We start from the raw sequence: 18,140 nt of genomic DNA on the forward strand, positions 1-18,140 counted from the left end.
AGCATGTGTTTGTGGAAGGAGAGAATAGATGAATATTTGCACTGTGCAAGTTCCATAATCACGCACGTAACTGTAACATTTTTTTTTTGAAAAAATAACTGTAACATTTCTGACACAACACTAAATGATTATGAGAGCATGGAGGTAAAAAGAAATATCATAGTGGACAAAGTGGCAGGGTTCCCATAAAAGCATAAACAGCTCAGCTATGCATGCACGGTACCTCCCGTGGTAGAAAAGCCGGTCTCGTCTGAGGTCTGAGTGTGTGTGTGTATATTTATACACACGCAACTACACAAGGGAAGGTGAAGGTAGTGGAAGAGTTACAGAAACCCCCATACTTGCCATAATCAAGTAGTGGAAGAGTTAATCTGCGCGCGCGCGACTCATGGGAGGCGCAAGGTGGTGCCTTGGTGCTGAACTCTGGACGCCCAAGGTCAAGGTACACTCCTCGGCCTCCTGTTCGTCGCAGCAGCGGCTACTCCTACAAGACACGCCGGCCGCCGGTGCTCCTCCGGCTGCGGCGGCGGCCGGCGAAGGCCAAGTCGTCAAAGACCAAGGGGAAGGGGAAGAGCACAGGAGCCAGCAGAGGGAGGTGTTCACCATCTGGATGAAGTCGCTGGTGCTCAACGGGAGCGGCTGCACGGTCTTCGACTCCCGCGGCCGCATCGTCTACCGCGTCGACAACTACGGCTCCCACCGCTCCGTGGACGTGTGCCTCATGGACATCACGGGGAGCGTGGTGCTCCAGGTCCTCAAGAAGTTCCGGAGGTGGGAGGGGTACAGGTGCGGCGGGTGGGAGGAGCCCGACCAGAGTGCGCCGTGGTTCACGGTGGTAAGCAACAAGTGGGGCCGCGGCCCGCGCTGCGAGTTCAGGAGCGACGGCCACGCGGTGCGCTACAAGATGGACGGCGGCAGGCGGCGGCAGCAGGCGGCGCGCGCCTCGTGGATCGTGGACGACGCCACCGGGCTGGCGGTGGCGGAGGTGAAGAGGAAGCTGACGGCGACGGGGGTGTCCCTGGGCGAGGACGTGCTGACGCTGGTGGTGGAGCCCAACGTGGACCACTCGCTCATCATGGGGCTCCTTGTGGTGCATGGCCTCATAAACCACTCCATGTGAGCATCGCACCGTACGTGCAGCAGGGACAGGGTGTAATTATCTTGTTAGATGCATGCTCAGATGCATCCTGCAGATCAGTGTAATTTCTTTCTTGCACTGCTGTTTCTTCTTTCTTTCTTTCTTTCTTTTTTCGATAAGGTTTCTTCTTTCTTTGGAAAACCTTGTGGCGTGATTATACAGTATTTGTTTAGGCATGAGGTCTGCCAATCAATTAAGCAAGAATAAGTTTATGTTCAATCATGTCCTTGGAAATGTCCATCGAAAGCACGCTGCATGCGCTTAAGGAGGCCACCGATCGATCGATGAGAAAGGTGAAACTCACCGAAATGGTTGTCTTCTTCTTCTTCTAGCTGGAGATCCTTGGCCTCGTGTATTTTCTTCAGAAATTTGCAGTGCACCTTACCTCGTTTATGTTCATGGAGCGATTCTTGTAGCAGGAGAGGAGAGGAGCTGCTTCATGCACCCAGCAGTCATGGCAGCAGAACCGTGTTTTCTTCTTGCCTAGTTAGCTGAATGGAGACTTGATGTGCTGTCTATTCATGCACGACAAAACCAATCAGGGTTCCTGCTCAACTTCTGGAGGTTCAGTAAGCGCTTCCTTTTTTTTCCTTTTTCCTTTTTTGCAAGAAAGCGTTTCGTTTTTTCAACAAGACAAAAGACTTTCATTTTCATCATTTAAGAAGAAGAAGAAGAAGAAGAAGAAGAAGAAGAAGAAGAAGAAGAGGAGGAGGAGGAGCAGGATTGTGCAGTTAGTTCGTCAGGCACAAAAATGTTACAAACACGCCCACAAGTGTCGCTGTCATCACTCATCGTCCTCGATCCAGCTACTTCGACTTCTTCACCACGTCCATAGGAATGTGTATGTACCATCATTTGTGAGAGAGACGACTAGACTATTCTTCAGTCCACAATAATATGAGACGTGCAGATCCATCGCAAGACTGCTGGAATGATCTCATCCACTTGATCATCTAAATGTCGGCAAGTCCGGACGAAGAATTCTCGTTTTCCAAAAAAGAAATATTGGCAAAGACTCGAAAACCAGAGACCAGAGGAATAAGACACAGAAAAGATCATGCACACAGCCTTTTGGCTCTTGGAAACCAGTGCCCCGGGTGTATGAATATTTTTTTTCCAAAAAATTATATGCACGCAGATTTCCATGAAATGCCCAAACTTGTTTATGCACAGGACTTATTTACTCACGTGAGATCTGGTCTCATAGAATTCTTTTCCGTTCTGGATATTTATCAGCTCAACAAACATGTAGGTTACTAAATGTGTGATTTCTTGGACAAAAGGAAAAAAATGCAAATTTATTTCTGGTGCCCAACATCCACAGTGAAGTATCAAAACATAATGAATCCTGCATAAACTGAAGACTCCAAAACTGTCTAATCTGTAACTTCCAACTCTTAAAACATAATAAATCCTGCATTTTTTTTTAAGAGTTAGAGGTTGCAGATTAGACGGTTTTGAAGTTGGGGGTTGTATATTAGACTAGGGCTAGAGTTGAGGGGTGTAATATGTACTTCTCTCTAAACTGAAAGACCAACAATATATACTAAAAATTGTTTACTAGGCCTAGAACGAAAATGCAAGAACTCTCTTGTTAGAAAACCATTTTTTTAAGCTTTCTGGATACACCTGCACAATTCTGACTCAATACAATTCGCCCAGTAGCGTGATTATACACGCAGGCGGGGCCAAAAGGAAACAATCATCTCCAATAATGAGACATTGAACCGTCAAAGATTGCGACACCAAGCCCAGTAGCGTGATCCTGCACGCAGGCGCCACCAAGGGGCTAAATGAAACACTCATCTCCAATAATAATGACAAAAAAGAAAAGAAAATCTCTCCCGGGCGTCAAAGATGATTACGACACCAAGTAATAAATTAATCTGGTTAATAAAATGAATATTTCCCTGAACTGACCACAATAACAAGTTAATTGACCTGACCTGCTCATTCATGCTGTACACTTGCACAGGCTCTACAACTTGCAATCTAAACAAAGATTCTCAATAATAACCGACGAAAAACGATGGCCAGCATGAACCGGCCTGACCCAAGCATGATGGTGCTACAAATACAAATCTATCTCCTTTGGATGGTGATGCGCTGGAGTAGGCCATGTCAGCTGTGCTGTTGTTGACAAGGCATCAACCAGATTTGCATCCCTCCGTTGCTCTCACTATGACGGTCCCTTCTTGATCTGATGACTAGCAACAGATGCCTACACTTCTTTTTACTGTAGCCCCCTCCAGTCGCAGCCATTGCTCTGTGCTAAGGTTTATCATGTATGTACATGCTCTCAACATTGCTACATGAAGTAGCTTAGCGTTGTCGTTTTCCTCGACCCACCTTCTCCGTAGAGATCATTCCACTGAACAAGCTCGTTCATATTCGTTGAATCAGAAGATACACTTGCACAAACCTACAAGCAAGTGACATACAAGGTCAGGACATTATTCTATCAGGCAGCACAATTTCTTTCTTCTGTATCAGGGTTTAAAAATACTTAGCATGATACAGCATAGCTACCAACCCACAGCACAAACGCATAGTCACGATAACTTACCTGTTCATGTGCATGTTTGAAATCACTTATTCTCAAGGCACGGACATCATTGCTAGAACACGATTGGGGCAATGGTCTGTTTTCTACTTCTGCCAAAGCTCTCTCCTGCGAGTGGACACACAAAAGGTCAAATCCATTTCACATCATCCATCACTGTCAAATATAAATAAATACAGAAGATGGTCATGTTCCATTGATTTCATTACTAATCTATATACTACTTCCTCTGTCCCAAAATAAGTGTCAAGTTGAGACATTTATTTTGGGACAGAGGGAGTACCTCTTTTGCAAAATATAAGGCATAGTTTTGGACGCACAGATTCAAGATTTGACCAATAGTTAGTCCAATAATGAATAGGTTTTGCATTAATACTTCATCAGAGGTTTATGGTCAAAGGTCAAGTACGGACAGTCAAACTACGCCCTATATTTTGGAACGGAGGGGGATATATTACAATTTACAACCATAAGGCTACATAACAAAGAAACTATACAAGTTTGGGAGGATAGAAGTAAACCTTTTTCTCCTTTTCAAGGAGCTCTCTAATAGGAAGATGAGCAGCAGTCACACAAAGATTCTGAAAAATAATTGCAAAAGAGCATAAGCATGGTAGAAAAGAAACACGTTTGCCACAGGACTCATTATAGTAGTACAATACCTTAAGATCACTGCCTGAGTATCCTACCGTCAAGTTAGCAATGGCTTCAAGATCAAGGTCATCTGCCAAATCTTCTTTGGCTAGTATGACGCTAATAATTTTTCTTCTATTTGATGCATCAGGCAAATTCACCATCAACCTAAAGAAAACAATTTCCATAAAATGATCAGTCAATAAACTATAATTTCTGAGTATCAAAATATGAATCCTAAGAAAGAACTGAAAAATCACCTCCTTGGAAGCCTCCTAATAACAGCTTCATCAAGGTCAAATGGCCTATTAGTCGCAGCAAGGACCAATACTCGTTCTTTATTTTTTGTTCTTAGCCCATCCCAGTTCACCATAAACTCGTTTTTCATCTTGCGCATGGCTTCATGCTCTCCAGGGTTCTCACGTCTACCCAACATGCCATCAACCTAAGAAATGCAAAAACAGCAAGAAAATAAGCACCACCCTTCAGGATTAACAACAAACTTAGCAAGTATGTGCCCATACAGTGCAACAAAATTATCGATATTGAATAGTCACAGTTGCATTAGCTTACCTCATCTACGAAAATGACACTTGGAGCAATTTTGCTTGCCAGTGAAAACACAGCTTTCACGTACTTCTCTCCTTCACCAAACCACTGCAACAACATGTGATTTAGAGCTGATGACGCAAACACCCGGAATGCAGAAATAAGGCAAGACATCAGCCAATCCTATCAAATGGAATACCTTTGAGGATATACTTGACATTGATATGTTTATGAAATTAGCACCAGCCTCTGTTGCCACAGCTTTCGCAAGCATCGTCTTCCCCGTACCAGGCGGACCAAAAAGTAATATTCCTTTACATGGCTAGCGTAACAAAAGTAACAATAGTCAGCTTAGAAATAAAAAGGTTCCACTATTTCATAAACAGAACAAATGATCATAACTTTGCTAAATGATACTCCCTCCGTTCCAGAATATAAGGTGTATTGATTTCCATGCAATGTTTGACCAAGATTATTGAATAAAATAAAAACATCTGCAATACCTAGTAGATAAAATATGGAACTACTTTTTATGATGGATCAAATGGTAAAAACTCGGTCAAACATGCACTCATTTGATATTTGAAAAAACAAATACACCTTATATAAAGGAACGGAGGGAGTGGTAGCTATATTTTGCTATTCAGATTGGCATATATTACTTCTTTCACCATGTTCATTAGGTGCCTTATTTATTGGGCAACTCCCAAAACCAGAAGGTGAAAGGCATAAACTTTAAGTTATGATCAACTGACCACCAAGGGATTAAACTTGCTTCACTTTGCTAGTTTTTATATTAAATGACAAAAGGCAAGAGAAGTGATACGTTCATACTATATAGCATATCTACAAAAACACAGAAGTTCCTAAGAGCCTGCTTTTTGAGGAGTATTTCTTGGTAAAGTTTTGGCGTTTAATTAATATTTGACTTCAATACGGAAACCTTACCAAGAAATGCCATTTTTTCAAACAGCTTTTAAAGTATATAAATAATATATACCTTCATAAGTTGTCCTTTGGAAAACAATTCAGGCCTTTGCAAGGGCAGCATCACTAACTCCTTCAGAGTTTCCTTGACACTTTCCAGTGCTCCGATGTCCTCAAATGTAACTCCTATTTCATCTGGAGGGATAACATCGGCAAGAAGCCTCTTTTCAAATTCGTTTTCCGTACCAATGTCCTGGCATTGTTGGAAAGAACAGTTAGCTCTATTCATTTGTAATGACTTCATATAGTTATAGCACTGTAGCATAATCAGCGCTCAGAAGTAGTAATGGTTTCCTCTCAGCTACTATAGATGAAATAGTCATGAAGGTGCATAGCATAACTATACAAGTGAGCTGTATGAACAGTATGCTTAAAAAAATGGACAGGCCCAGTGCTAGAGCTCCCACATCAGGTGGAGTCTGGGGAAGGATTATACAAGGCAAGCCTTACCCCTGCACAGTGCAATGCAAAGAGGTTGCGTTGAACTCAGGACCTCTTGGCACAAGTGGGGAGTACCTCACCACTGCACCAGGCCTGCCCCTTCATGAACAGTATGCATAAAACAGTACAAATGCTTAAGAAAGCGGATATACTAAAAGAAGGCATACCTTAAGTGACTTCCTTTTGTTGCTGGTCTTAGGGCCAGACTGGATACTTTCCAACATATCAACTCCATGCTTCAGACTGGAATGGTCAATAAAGGTTGAATGATTAAGTTCACGAGGAACCAGAATAAATTGTGTAGTCAACTTGGTGGAAAACAAAAAAATAGATGGGGAACCTTTCACTAGATAGGGAAAATTGCAAATCAATTGAAGGGTCAGGGTTTGTAGCTGTTAAGTGCTTTAGTTGATGGCTCAAAGCAAAACCAACTATTGTATCAATACCTGAAAAATAAATAATGAACACATCATGCAATTGGACAAAATTGTAACTTGGCAGAAACTTGAATAGAAATGCTACTCACACTCATTTGTAAGGGTGCGATCCTTGACATATATTGTCTCAAGATCAGAGCATTCCAAGCCAATCCGCGTTAGAAACTGAAGGGAATTGCACACGGATATTAACAAAACCAATAAAATTCTAATTAAGAATAACAAATAAGTTCATGGGAGTAACGAGTCCATTAAGTAACCAAACTGGAAACATTATAGCAAAGTCAATGATAATCCTAACAAAACACACCCACTTGCTTAGCTCCCTGTAGATGGTAAAAGAGAAGCTATATTTCTCTAGTTACTCACAGAACTTCTGAAACTGTTACATGCTTTGACACAAATCTAGAGATGAATAAGAATAATAAAATAGTACAGCACCATAAGCTTCAAGGTATGCAACATGAACAGATGTCAAAGCCAAGACCGGCGCTATATGCTTATCTTTATTTATAATTTATTACAAAACACAAAGAGTACTAGTTCAAACAAAATAACAGATTAAAGAAAGATAAACAGTACCCAGAACATTTAATGAAAACAACAGAGTATACTCGTAAACAAATAATTGCAAACATACTTAGGTGAGAAATGTTTTTAGAACTGTGACTTACAGAGCGTATTTTTGAAGTGTTATCATTTGCTTTAAGAATTTCAATATCTTGATCTAACATCTGGTTCCACCGTGAAAGCTCAACTTCATCCTGTAAACAGTTCTTCCAGATGTTAAGATGACAGAAGGGACTACACACAAGATGAACTATTCTCTCAGATTAACTCGAGTAACATACTTGTGGTGGTTGGATCGTCACTTTATTTGGGAAAATCTTTGTTAGATGCCTCATCCCCTTTGACATTTCCTTACTTTTATCATGTACCCGATCCAAGTCCTGCATTTCCTTGTGTCAGTTTGTAACAAGAAAGCACCAATGTGGTGGAGAATGAAGACTTCTGAAATCATAACGTGCACGTCACCTAGTTCTTTTAACAATTAGAAGTCAAATGATGGAAAAGATCTACAAAAGAAGCCACAGAACAACAACAACAACAACAAAAAGCCTTTAGTACCAAACAAGTTGGGGTAGGCCAAAGAAGCCACAGAGAATTTTAAAAAAACGCTGTTCCTAAATGCATGATGTCGCACTAGTTCGCCACAAAAGTGTCGCTGGCAATAATGGAGGCACAAGTGTAGCAAAAGTTGGCAAAAGGTTATATGCATGACACATGCACTACGTGAGTAATAAAGTGGCAAGCCACAGCTGTGGTCAGGAACACATACCTAAGAAATAGTGTCACTTGCGCCCACAAGGTTAGGCGTGACAAACTGTGGCTGGGAACCAAACACTAACAGACTCGTCAAAAAAAAGGCTAAGTATCTTCTTAGGTTTACGTATTACTCTTAAGATTGTTGTCCTATGCCAATGATGACACCGGAAAAAGAGAAGCCGTACTAGGGGAATGCTGTGTATGCACCGGCACACCCAAAATTTCGAAGAACTTCAAGGAATCAGCCCTTCAGGCATCCACTATTCATCATCGTGAAACACAACCCATGGGTCCACTTGTATGGTACTATTGGCAAATTTCAAACTTAATGTTGGATTTGTGATGGTATGAAACCATCATGCGAGACTATAAAATTATGTGTATTAATTGTCAAATGTGCAACTCACAGAAAAAATCTGGCCTGACAATGCCAAAGGAAGATACATAAAAAGGAAAAAAAAATTGGTCCAAGGTTGAACTGAGGTCCCACATATTTCCTCCGAAAGGAATTCCCGAACGAGAAACATTATTTCCAACACAGTTAACTAATATAGGTGTGTTTCACTGTTATATGTGAGATGATGAGGGAAATGGATGTGTGTGTGTGCAGGATAGCCATTAGTCATGAGTTAGCTAAGCAAGGTAGGGTGCGAGGTAGAACTAAAGTTTGGCTGTGAAACTACCCAAGGGAAATTGAAATGACGTTAAACGCTGATTGTACCCCTGTTGCTAGCTAATTGAAGTTCTGAAAAAACTAATATAGGTCATAAACATAAACTATTTTCACAAGAAATGGTAATATTTGGTACAGTACAATTAAAAGCTACCTGCAATGCAAGGTCAAGAATTGCTTGGCTATAAGGGAACTTTGAAAGGAAAAGAGACCCCGCATTTGCCTGCATGTACAAGTATCTCTGTTAGCTATAAGTGACGAGTTAGCCACGCAAAAGATTTAGAACGAGCATTCATAGATCACAATAAACAAACTCTACAAACAGTACCTTCTCTTTGCGACTGTCAGGCTGGATATGAGAACCAACAATAAAAACACCTGCCGGGAAATGTTCGAGCTTGCTCTTCAGACCATAATAGGAATCATTATTCCCACATATTTTTTCTGTGTCCTTCAGAAATAGGACCATAGGGCCATGCTGTATTTCTTCAGAGATAAACTGTGGAACACACACAGTTAATAAGGAAAGCAAAAACAACATTGATGCAGATCATGACTAAAATTAATGCATAGATGTACATACCTGAATGATCACATCAAATGGGTGCTTGGATCTATTTTCCCATCCTGGACTGTCGAGGCATAAAGAATCAACTGGAATGACAGTAGATTGGAATTCAAATAAGCAACTGAACTGAACTGAACTTCACTGTTGCAGTAACCATAAAATTTAAGCACAACTAGCAACACTCAATTTATCGTCATTTCTTTAGAAAAAAATGAACACACCAAAGACTAACCTGAACAAAATAAGCCATGATCAACTTCACAACTGCCTCCAAGATCAATACCTCCTGGGATTTGTTCATCAAACCTTACCCCAACCTTTGATGATCTATTTTCTTCGAAAGGAAGACATATTTGACCTAGCGAGCCAAATTCTGGAGGACTACAGATCAAACAATCTAACATCAGCCAGAGGCAGCATTACAGGACATTAAGTTGCAGGTAATAACAACAATGAGAAGTTTGTATGCTTTCCCAGGACGAGATATCCACATCTTCATAAACCTCAGGAAGCAACGAAAGACAGTAGACAAATCAAAATAATAGCACCCACTTTATTTTGTTCGTTGAACCAAAACATCAAACAATTTCATTGAAAATAGAATGACCGCAAATAGTTGCAGGAAGTGCAAATAGTGCCAAGACAATGAATACCTATGTCCGTCAAGGATAACGTTTGTCGGCAGTAATGAACCAATGTACCTCACTCTATCACCTGAACAAAATATCAGATTATCAATGACATTTATTTTACAGATATACCAAAACATTTGAACCACGTTCCAGAGTATCATTGATACTACTGATCAGCCATAAACTTGCACCAGAAAAAGACGATGGCCTACAAAATATCACAAAATATCAATGTTCTTACCTTTTTTGTATGACTCTAATTCCTTGGAAGTCTGCCCCTGAAACAAGAAATATATGTTTTGAGTTTCTCAATTACCAAACAAAATACAGACTACTCTTACGGTCTAGAATCACACAAAAGCAAGGTTTTTTTTGTCTTTTTTGCAAAACAAACTACAGGAAGATGAGTAAACCATTTATGTCAATGAGTTGATAAAGAAAATAGAGAACAAGCAGTAATGTCGATAAGAAAACATGGGTAATTGCTAAGAAGCTTACACCGAACAGCATTGAAGAATCGACTGTGAGCAACCTTGCACCGAAATGTTCTGCAAGTGCCTTCACCAGATATTGTTGGTAGATCTCAGTCCCTGTCAAGATAGGTTGCTGCACTTAATATACTAGTACAGATCTTTGTAAAATTAGCAAAGCTACAATACAATACCAAGCTTACAACAAGTGCACGGTAGATACCTGCCGAACCGGATAGCAATGCTCGTTGACCGAGAGAAGAAATGTGTCTGGTAAACTCAATATAGTCTTTGCATTGTAAATGCACAAATGCTGATGACAGAAGAGCACATTTGGTATCCTCGCTGCAAAGACAACTAGTATCAGGACACTGTTCTTAATCATGGGACAAAATTAAACCAACACATTACATCTGTGATCGCTAACAAGAGATCATCATACAGATTATCCAGGTATCCTATTTGATCACGCAATTAGTGCTAACAAGAGATCATCATACAGATTATCCAGGTATCCTATTTGATCACGCAATTAGTAATACATATGCCGAACAACCGAGCATCTTATCACATGTTCAAAATTATGATGCACAGAAGCCATGTATTTACCAACTCCATACCCCAGATGAGGACAGACCAATATGACAGTAATAACTAAGTATATTTACAAGATATCATAAGAATTTACCTTAGATAATATGGAAAATTATCAAATGACTCAGATATGTCACTAGCATCATTTGTTGCATTTTTTAGATCCTCCTTTGATAGTTGAGACCGGGCAGACTGTGCACTTTCTTCAGAGTTAGACTGGTCCTCCCTTGTTTTACAGAAACTACCAAATATATCTGGATCCGCTGATGATCCTGCAAAAGGTGATTACATTAGCGGCCTTTTTACCACAATAAAATGCAAATTTAAAATAAAATACATTAGTCTCACCAATAGGCATCAATGGAGTCAATGGAGGTCGGCTTTTACCAAAGTAAAAGGATGGTAATTTGGGTCCTTTAGATGACAGATGATCTTGAATATCTTTGATAAGTGAATGTTGCCCCTGATGGATACTACTGCAAGTAGAGGAAAACGCTGAAGTGCTTGATTTATCCTGCTGGTGTTGCTGAAATATCTATCATCACATTAATTAAGGACATCAAACAGTAACAACTTTACTTGCCTAACCATTGCATACTACTTCAACTGAACAATAGAACCAAAGCTCCTTCATCAGTGTAGACCACAAACAGAACCAGCAACCTATCTGCTGCATATAGACGGCAGGCAATAAAAAAAAGGATACGTAAGCACGCCTCAAAGGTGAACTGAAGACAATTTCATCCCCTCCATTTAAGGTAACTTTAGCATTCTTGTCCAAAGTCTTGCCATTTACACGAACAACTTTGGGCTCGTGTATTTCAAGTAGAGCACCTCGCTGATATCAAAAGGTCAACATAAAAAAAGAGGGGTAAATAGGAGGTAAACCAAGTGCATAACACTGGAACTCCTAAATTTTCCGGAAAATTTATACCTTAGTAGCAAGCTTCAGTTTACAAACAAGTGAGCTAGTAGATGACTCGCCCAGTCTCAAATCATATTGTGCTCCATAACCAACAGTAAAATAGGAGGAATGAATGGGAAGGGAAGGATCCTGCAAAACGAATAGAAATGCAGTCAACTAAATGAAGAGCTGCTAGTATCTGATGAATTTGTTAATTATTATGTAGTCTCTTCCAATCAAAATAATGAAATAAAAATATTTAGTCAATTAACCTTTAAGGTTAGACTTGAATCACAGTTATGTAAAATTGTACTACAATATAAGTCAATAACATCACTACTTGGAAAATCAAGGGTTTCATCCCAAAGTGATGAAAAAGGAGCGAGCAATTCAGCAAACATATTGGTTGGAAAATCAAGGGTTTCATGTAACAGTGTAGAAATACAGACTTCAGACTGAAATGAAATGCTTTCACTAAAAAGATTGTTTGCCAAAACAACCTATCCTGAGAGGGAAGACGAGGTTTAACAGCACGGGTTTTGGATAAATAGTAGAGAAGCGCTATTGATGTTATTGGCACAAATATATATTCCAAGTGCATAGAAAAAAGGGAAGTCGAAGCAATCTGCTTGGATTGATGAGTAAAAAAAGAGACGAGAAAGAAGACGCACCGTGGCATACTGTGAGATTAGCCTGCACCAGGGCTCCTGGCGCCTGCTGCCCAGTGCGCCGTGGCGTTTGTTGGATGTGGCCTTGGCGGACAAATCCTTGGCCCTCTTCAACATTGCAGATAAATCTTTGTCAGTGGCGCCACGCTTATGCCCTGCGCAAGCGAGAAAAATCATCAGATCAGACCTAAAGGCCCCAGCCGAAAAGGGACGTCTTTGGGCGCCACCAGAACCCAAAAGGTGAGGCTCGTACCGTCCGAATTCGACGCCGCCTCCCCTGACCTCAGGAAGGCCTCCAGCCTGTCCATGGCGCCGGTGAGCGCCTGGAGGCCGGTGGTGTCCGGCGGTGCGACCGGCGGACCGGTGGCGATAGCCGCCGCATCTGTCGCCGGCGCCGCCGTCTTGGTGATATCATCCTCGGGCGCCGTAGCCTGCGGAGAACAAGAGCGTCGTGTGATGAGAGCAAGAAGGGATCAAGGCGAGCGCGGCGCATGCAGGGGGGAGATCCGGACCTTGGCGCGCTTGCCGGGCCTGCGGGCGCCCGACGACTGGGCCTCGGCCCCCGGCGCCTGGTCGGACGGCGGCGGCGGCGAGCCCTTGTCGTCGTCGTCGTCCGAGGGGCGCTTGGCCGCTGCGCTCCGCCTGGTGTCGACCATCGTTGCCTGTGGGATCGGCGGGCGTGGGAGGAGACGAAGGAAGGAAGGAAGGAACCAAAACGTTGGCGTTGTTGCGTCGCGGAGAGAAAAAGAAGGCAGAAAGGAAATCGAAGGGGGGGCAATATAATAGGCGGCGCCGCGGCGACCACCAATGATACTGCAGCGGCGCGACAGGTTAGACTGTGCTGTCGAGGGTCGGCAAGCGATTAGGATTGATCCCCAGGGGGCTCCCGGCCAATTTTATCTGTCCATGGAAGGTGGTGGTGGTGGACGGGTCGGGTCCGTGGGCATTGCGTGCCGAGTTATTGGCGGTTCCGTCCCGCCTAATGTCTTTTTTTTAGGGTCTGAATAACTTCTACACGTGTGGTATGGATGGGAACCCGCCCGCACGTCTCGTGTGGCATGGACGGGAACCGGCCCGCACGACCACGTCCGCGCGTACAAAAACACGGCCCGCACGTCCGGTGTGTGGCAACCCCGCCCGCACTGTCTTGTACGGGCCAGACGACCCGCTGCCCGCACGACCCAGCCGTTCCCGGCCTTCGATCCATCCCCTCTCTCGTTTGCCGCCATTGTCCCCCACCTCTCGAACCCCGACCTCCGTCGCCGGCCATCTCTGGTTGCCATGGCAACCAGGGCAGATCCGTAGGGCGCTCCCACCGCAAACCACACCCCAACCCTTCCCAGCCCCAGCCCCCCACTCCAACCCAGCCCTCCAGAGACGATCATCTAAAACCAGGTGAAATCTCCCGATCTCATCCTTCTCATCCTTAAAGCTGAAAATCTCCCGATCTTGTACTGGGTCCATGCTATAGGGATAGAACACTGCATGGTTCAGTGTATATTCGCAACTGCCAGGCAGAATACACCAGATCTGTCATGTACTACGTTTGAGATTAACTTAAGTTCATAGTTTAATTGACGCAAGTAGTTGGGTATGAAATGGATGAGTAGGAATCCCTAAAAAGGGGCAGGAAGGACAATTTTTGAAATGAAGGGGGTGGGAAAAATTAATTGCCACTTGTGTATAACGACAGTTGCCACCTTTCGTTGTCAGTAGCTGCCACCTATTTGACCTGTTGCTTGCCATCCCTATCTTCTATGTGCAAGCAGCAGAAGAATACAATTCTTGTGGATTGTTGATGCCTTCTTGTTCATCCAGTGATTGAGAACACATCGGAAAGAAGCGAGACACGGAAAGAATGAATCACGAAGATGACGTTGATGCTTGGGGTTCTCAAAGGCCAGAAACACCCCCTTGGGATGCATCAGAGTACAGTCAACTCATCTCTGCAGGGCCGTTGCTGCCACTACTAGAATAGTATGCAGGCGTAGGTATGATGCGTGATAACAAAAGAGGAGAACAGTTGCCATCTTCGCAACGATGAAGATGACATTCTACTTATGTTATACACTATCATTTTTTCGCAGGTTCTTATGACCAAAACACTCTTAGGGGGCCCCCGTGACAAGTTCAGTCACAAGGCACTAACACTCACAAATATACGGGCAGCCAACTTCAACTAGCTAGTATGGCTAATCAAGGTAATGCAAAACGAAAAAAGAGCACATACTGCTGTGGACATGAAAAATGAACATGCAAAAAAACTGGCAAAAGGACCCACGAGTTATCACGGGTGAAAATGCAGAGCCTTCATGCAGCACATGGCATCAGGCAGCACCCATGTACCTGCCATCGACGTCATACATAGGTGAGTCCATAAAAAAGTGAAGTTGCGGATACTCAATTAGCAGAAGGAGCATAGTTGACAACTACAATTGCCATGACTGGACATCTACAATTGCCATGAATTAAAAACTACACTTGTCATCCCTGGACAACTGTTGTTGCCATCCCTGGACACCTGCAGTTACCATGGAGGAACAACTGCAGTTGCCATGCCAGTGCAACTACATTTGCCATGCCATGGCAACTGCAGTTGCCATGAAGGAACAACTGCGGTTGCCATACCGATGCAACTACAGTTGCCATGCCAGTAAAACTGCAGTTGCCGTGCTAGCACAAACTGCATTTGCCATGAATTGACCAACCACTACCATGCTTACAGGTTATTACGCTGGTGGTAACCCGGCAAACGTCTTGTGGCAAGCTTCACAAATTGCAGATGGAGCACGTCATTATGGTGTCACAGACCACACAAGATGGTCAAATGCAGCACAACAAGGTAAGGAAAAAAACTGAACCACAAAAAACAACGCTACATTTGTTATTTGTAGTTATTTGTAGGAAAAACAATAGTTGCCATGTTTGTTGAACAGTAGCTGCCATGACTGGACAGCTACAGTTGCCATACATGTCCACGCGCAGACTCACGGCTTGCTGTTTGAAATGATGTCATGCCAAATCACTCGAAGATGGTGTGATCCGTTGCGATACACATGTTATCCAAACAAAAATCTTACTCTCGTACCTGTTTTTTCTATTACAGGGCCTACAACTACACTGAACAGCGGCGCGGGGACATCTACTGCGGGGAGCTCTGAGCGCACGGAAGACGTGTTCCACCAGCCAGCAGACAATCATGCCGCAAACAATTTCGAGTCAGAGTCGGGAATGGCAATCATTCCAGCAATGCCGACAAGCACCCCTTTGAACACAAGCACTGGCAACACTCAAGTAGATGGAACTGCCGCCGATACTGAAGTGAATGATGAAACTGACGACGACGCACAAGGGGATGAAGATGGTGGGTAATCAGAGATCGTGGTACCTCAGCCACCGTACATTGGGCAGAGATTTGAATCGTTCGAAGAAGCAAAGGAATACTACCAGACATATGCAAAGTTCCATGGATTTGCGGTCAACACCGAGTACCATAGGAAAATTAAGAAAACTAACGAGTACAGCAGAGGCGAGATGAGGTGCCACAAGGCACGGAGGAACAAGAAGGGGAAAGGTGTTGCGCCTGTTGTTCCGGAACGAAAGAAAAGTATCATTCTCAAGACCGAGTGCCCTATCCGGTGTAAGCTAAACGTAGATGGAGCACAATGGGTGGTCAATGAATATTTTGACGAGCACAACCACCAACTCATAAAGAATTTCGACCTGGTAAAATTTCTGACCGCCCATAGAGGGTTCACCCCCGTCGAAAGGCAATTCGTAAAGCTGCTACATGATTGTAACGTCGGTCCATCAAGAATGGTACAGATACTATCTCTCATCCACAGTAAAAAGGGGACTCTGAGTAGCATGCCGTACATACCAGCTGACGTCACAAACCTACAGGCCAAGTACCGTAGAGAGAGCAAGTTGGCAGACATAGAGGCCACAATGGCCTACTTCGATGAGAAAGCGAAGGAAGATCCAGATTTCTTCTACAGGATAAGGTTGGACGATGAGGACCGTGTTAGGAACATGTATTGGGTGGATGGTGCTGCAAGGAGAGCCTACAAACATTTCCGAGATTGCATTTCATTCGACGCGATGTACCTCACCAATATGTACAAGATGCCATGCGCTCCGTTCATAGAAATAAATAACCACAATCAGTCGTTGCAGTTCGGCTGCGGGCTCGTCCAGAACGAAGACACGGATGGGTACGTTTGGCTGTTCAAGACCTTCTTGGAGTGCATGGATGGACTTGATCCGATGAACGTAATAACAGACCAAGATTTCAGCATGCGTGCAGGCATAGAGGAGGTCTTTCCGTTGGCAGTGCACAGGCACTGCAGGTGGCACATTATAAAGAAGGCTGAGGAGACACTAGGACCGTTCTTTGCTGACCGTCCAGAGCTGCACAAGGCATTTGAGCTGTGCGTGGACCACAACTTGACGGTGGAGGAGTTTGAAAGGAGCTGGATGGCCATGACTGAAACACATCAAGTCCAAGACAACGAGACTCTTGTTAGCCTGTGGGAGAAGCGAATGTACTGGGTGTCGGCCTACTTCATGCAGTGCTTCTTCCCCTTTCTGCAGACTACGTAGCGCAGCGAGGGGTTCAATGCTGTTTTGAAGCGGTACGTCAGCCCTGGCAACTCATTGCTACAGTTTGCCAAGCAGTACACAACTTTGCAACAAAAAATTCTGGGATCTGAGCTACAGCAAGAAGCGACCACGGCACTAAAGCAGCCAAAATTGCTAACGTATTTATCGATAGAGAGGCAAATGAGCAAGATATACACCAACAAGATCTTTAACAAGTAAGTCAGTTGCGTTACAGTCTTATTTGCAGAAAAAGCACCAAGTCAGTAGGTGCCTTATAGAGTGCAATGCAGTTGCCATGATATGCAGTTGCCATGTTTAATGAAATACTGTTTGCCATGCTTACTCAGCTGCATGTTGCCATGTTCAATGAAAATTTTGTTTTGCCATGCTTGCTCGGGTGCATTTTCCTTGTTGAATGAAGTGCAGTTGCCATGTTTAATGCACTGTGCTTCCATTGGGGCATGTTGGCATGCAAATGCCAATGTCAACTGGAAAAAATGTTATATTGGCGACACATATGCTGAAATGCAGTTGCCATGTTTAATAAAATGCATCTGCCATGTTTGTTGAAATGCAATTGCCATGTTTACTCAACTGTAGATGTCATGTTTAAATAAAAGGGCAGTTGCCATGTTTTATGCAATGTGCTTCCATTGGGGGATGTTGGTGTGGAAAAATGACGATATCCAGTTGAAAATGTACTACAGTTGCCATGTCTAGTGTACTACAGTTGCCATGTCTAGTGTACTGCATTTGCCATGTCTAGTGTACTGTATTTGCCATGTTCAACGTACTATATTTGCCATGTTCAATGAACTATGTTTGCCATGTTCAATGAACTATGTTTGCCATGTTCAAACAAAATGTATTTCTATTTTCATGACAACATAAGGCGGTACAAGAAAAGAGCGCATGATAGTTTAATAGAAAACACACAAAACTTGCAGATTTCAGG

The 18,140-nt window shown here is 43.2% G+C and overlaps 2 protein-coding genes across 2 annotated transcripts; one reads left to right on the forward strand and one right to left on the reverse strand.

The window, feature by feature from the left end:
* Positions 1–216: 216 nt before the first annotated feature.
* On the forward strand, positions 217–1,357 carry LOC125551245 (protein LURP-one-related 11-like). The gene has a single exon (XM_048714401.1). It carries the CDS (start codon positions 389–391, stop codon positions 1,118–1,120), a length of 732 nt encoding a protein of 243 aa, XP_048570358.1. The 5' UTR covers positions 217–388; the 3' UTR covers positions 1,121–1,357.
* A 1,655-nt stretch (positions 1,358–3,012) lies between these two features.
* LOC125551244 lies at positions 3,013–13,361 on the reverse strand. Its single transcript, XM_048714399.1, has 28 exons — positions 13,096–13,361; positions 12,837–13,014; positions 12,587–12,738; positions 11,946–12,065; positions 11,718–11,849; positions 11,360–11,546; positions 11,106–11,283; positions 10,641–10,762; positions 10,446–10,537; positions 10,189–10,225; positions 9,969–10,029; positions 9,548–9,696; positions 9,331–9,401; positions 9,076–9,246; positions 8,902–8,970; positions 7,600–7,698; positions 7,423–7,512; positions 6,838–6,913; positions 6,652–6,757; positions 6,479–6,554; positions 5,884–6,063; positions 5,083–5,205; positions 4,908–4,991; positions 4,595–4,779; positions 4,364–4,502; positions 4,223–4,282; positions 3,705–3,809; positions 3,013–3,560 (listed from the first exon to the last, which is right to left on the reverse strand). The coding sequence occupies exons 1-28, from the start codon at positions 13,237–13,239 to the stop codon at positions 3,447–3,449; spliced, it is 3,300 nt and encodes a 1,099-aa protein (XP_048570356.1). The 5' UTR covers positions 13,240–13,361; the 3' UTR covers positions 3,013–3,446.
* Between the last annotated feature and the right edge of the window lie 4,779 nt (positions 13,362–18,140).

The sequence above is a fragment of the Triticum urartu genome, chromosome 4 (assembly GCF_003073215.2).
Source record: "Triticum urartu cultivar G1812 chromosome 4, Tu2.1, whole genome shotgun sequence".
Taxonomy (NCBI): domain Eukaryota; kingdom Viridiplantae; phylum Streptophyta; class Magnoliopsida; order Poales; family Poaceae; genus Triticum; species Triticum urartu.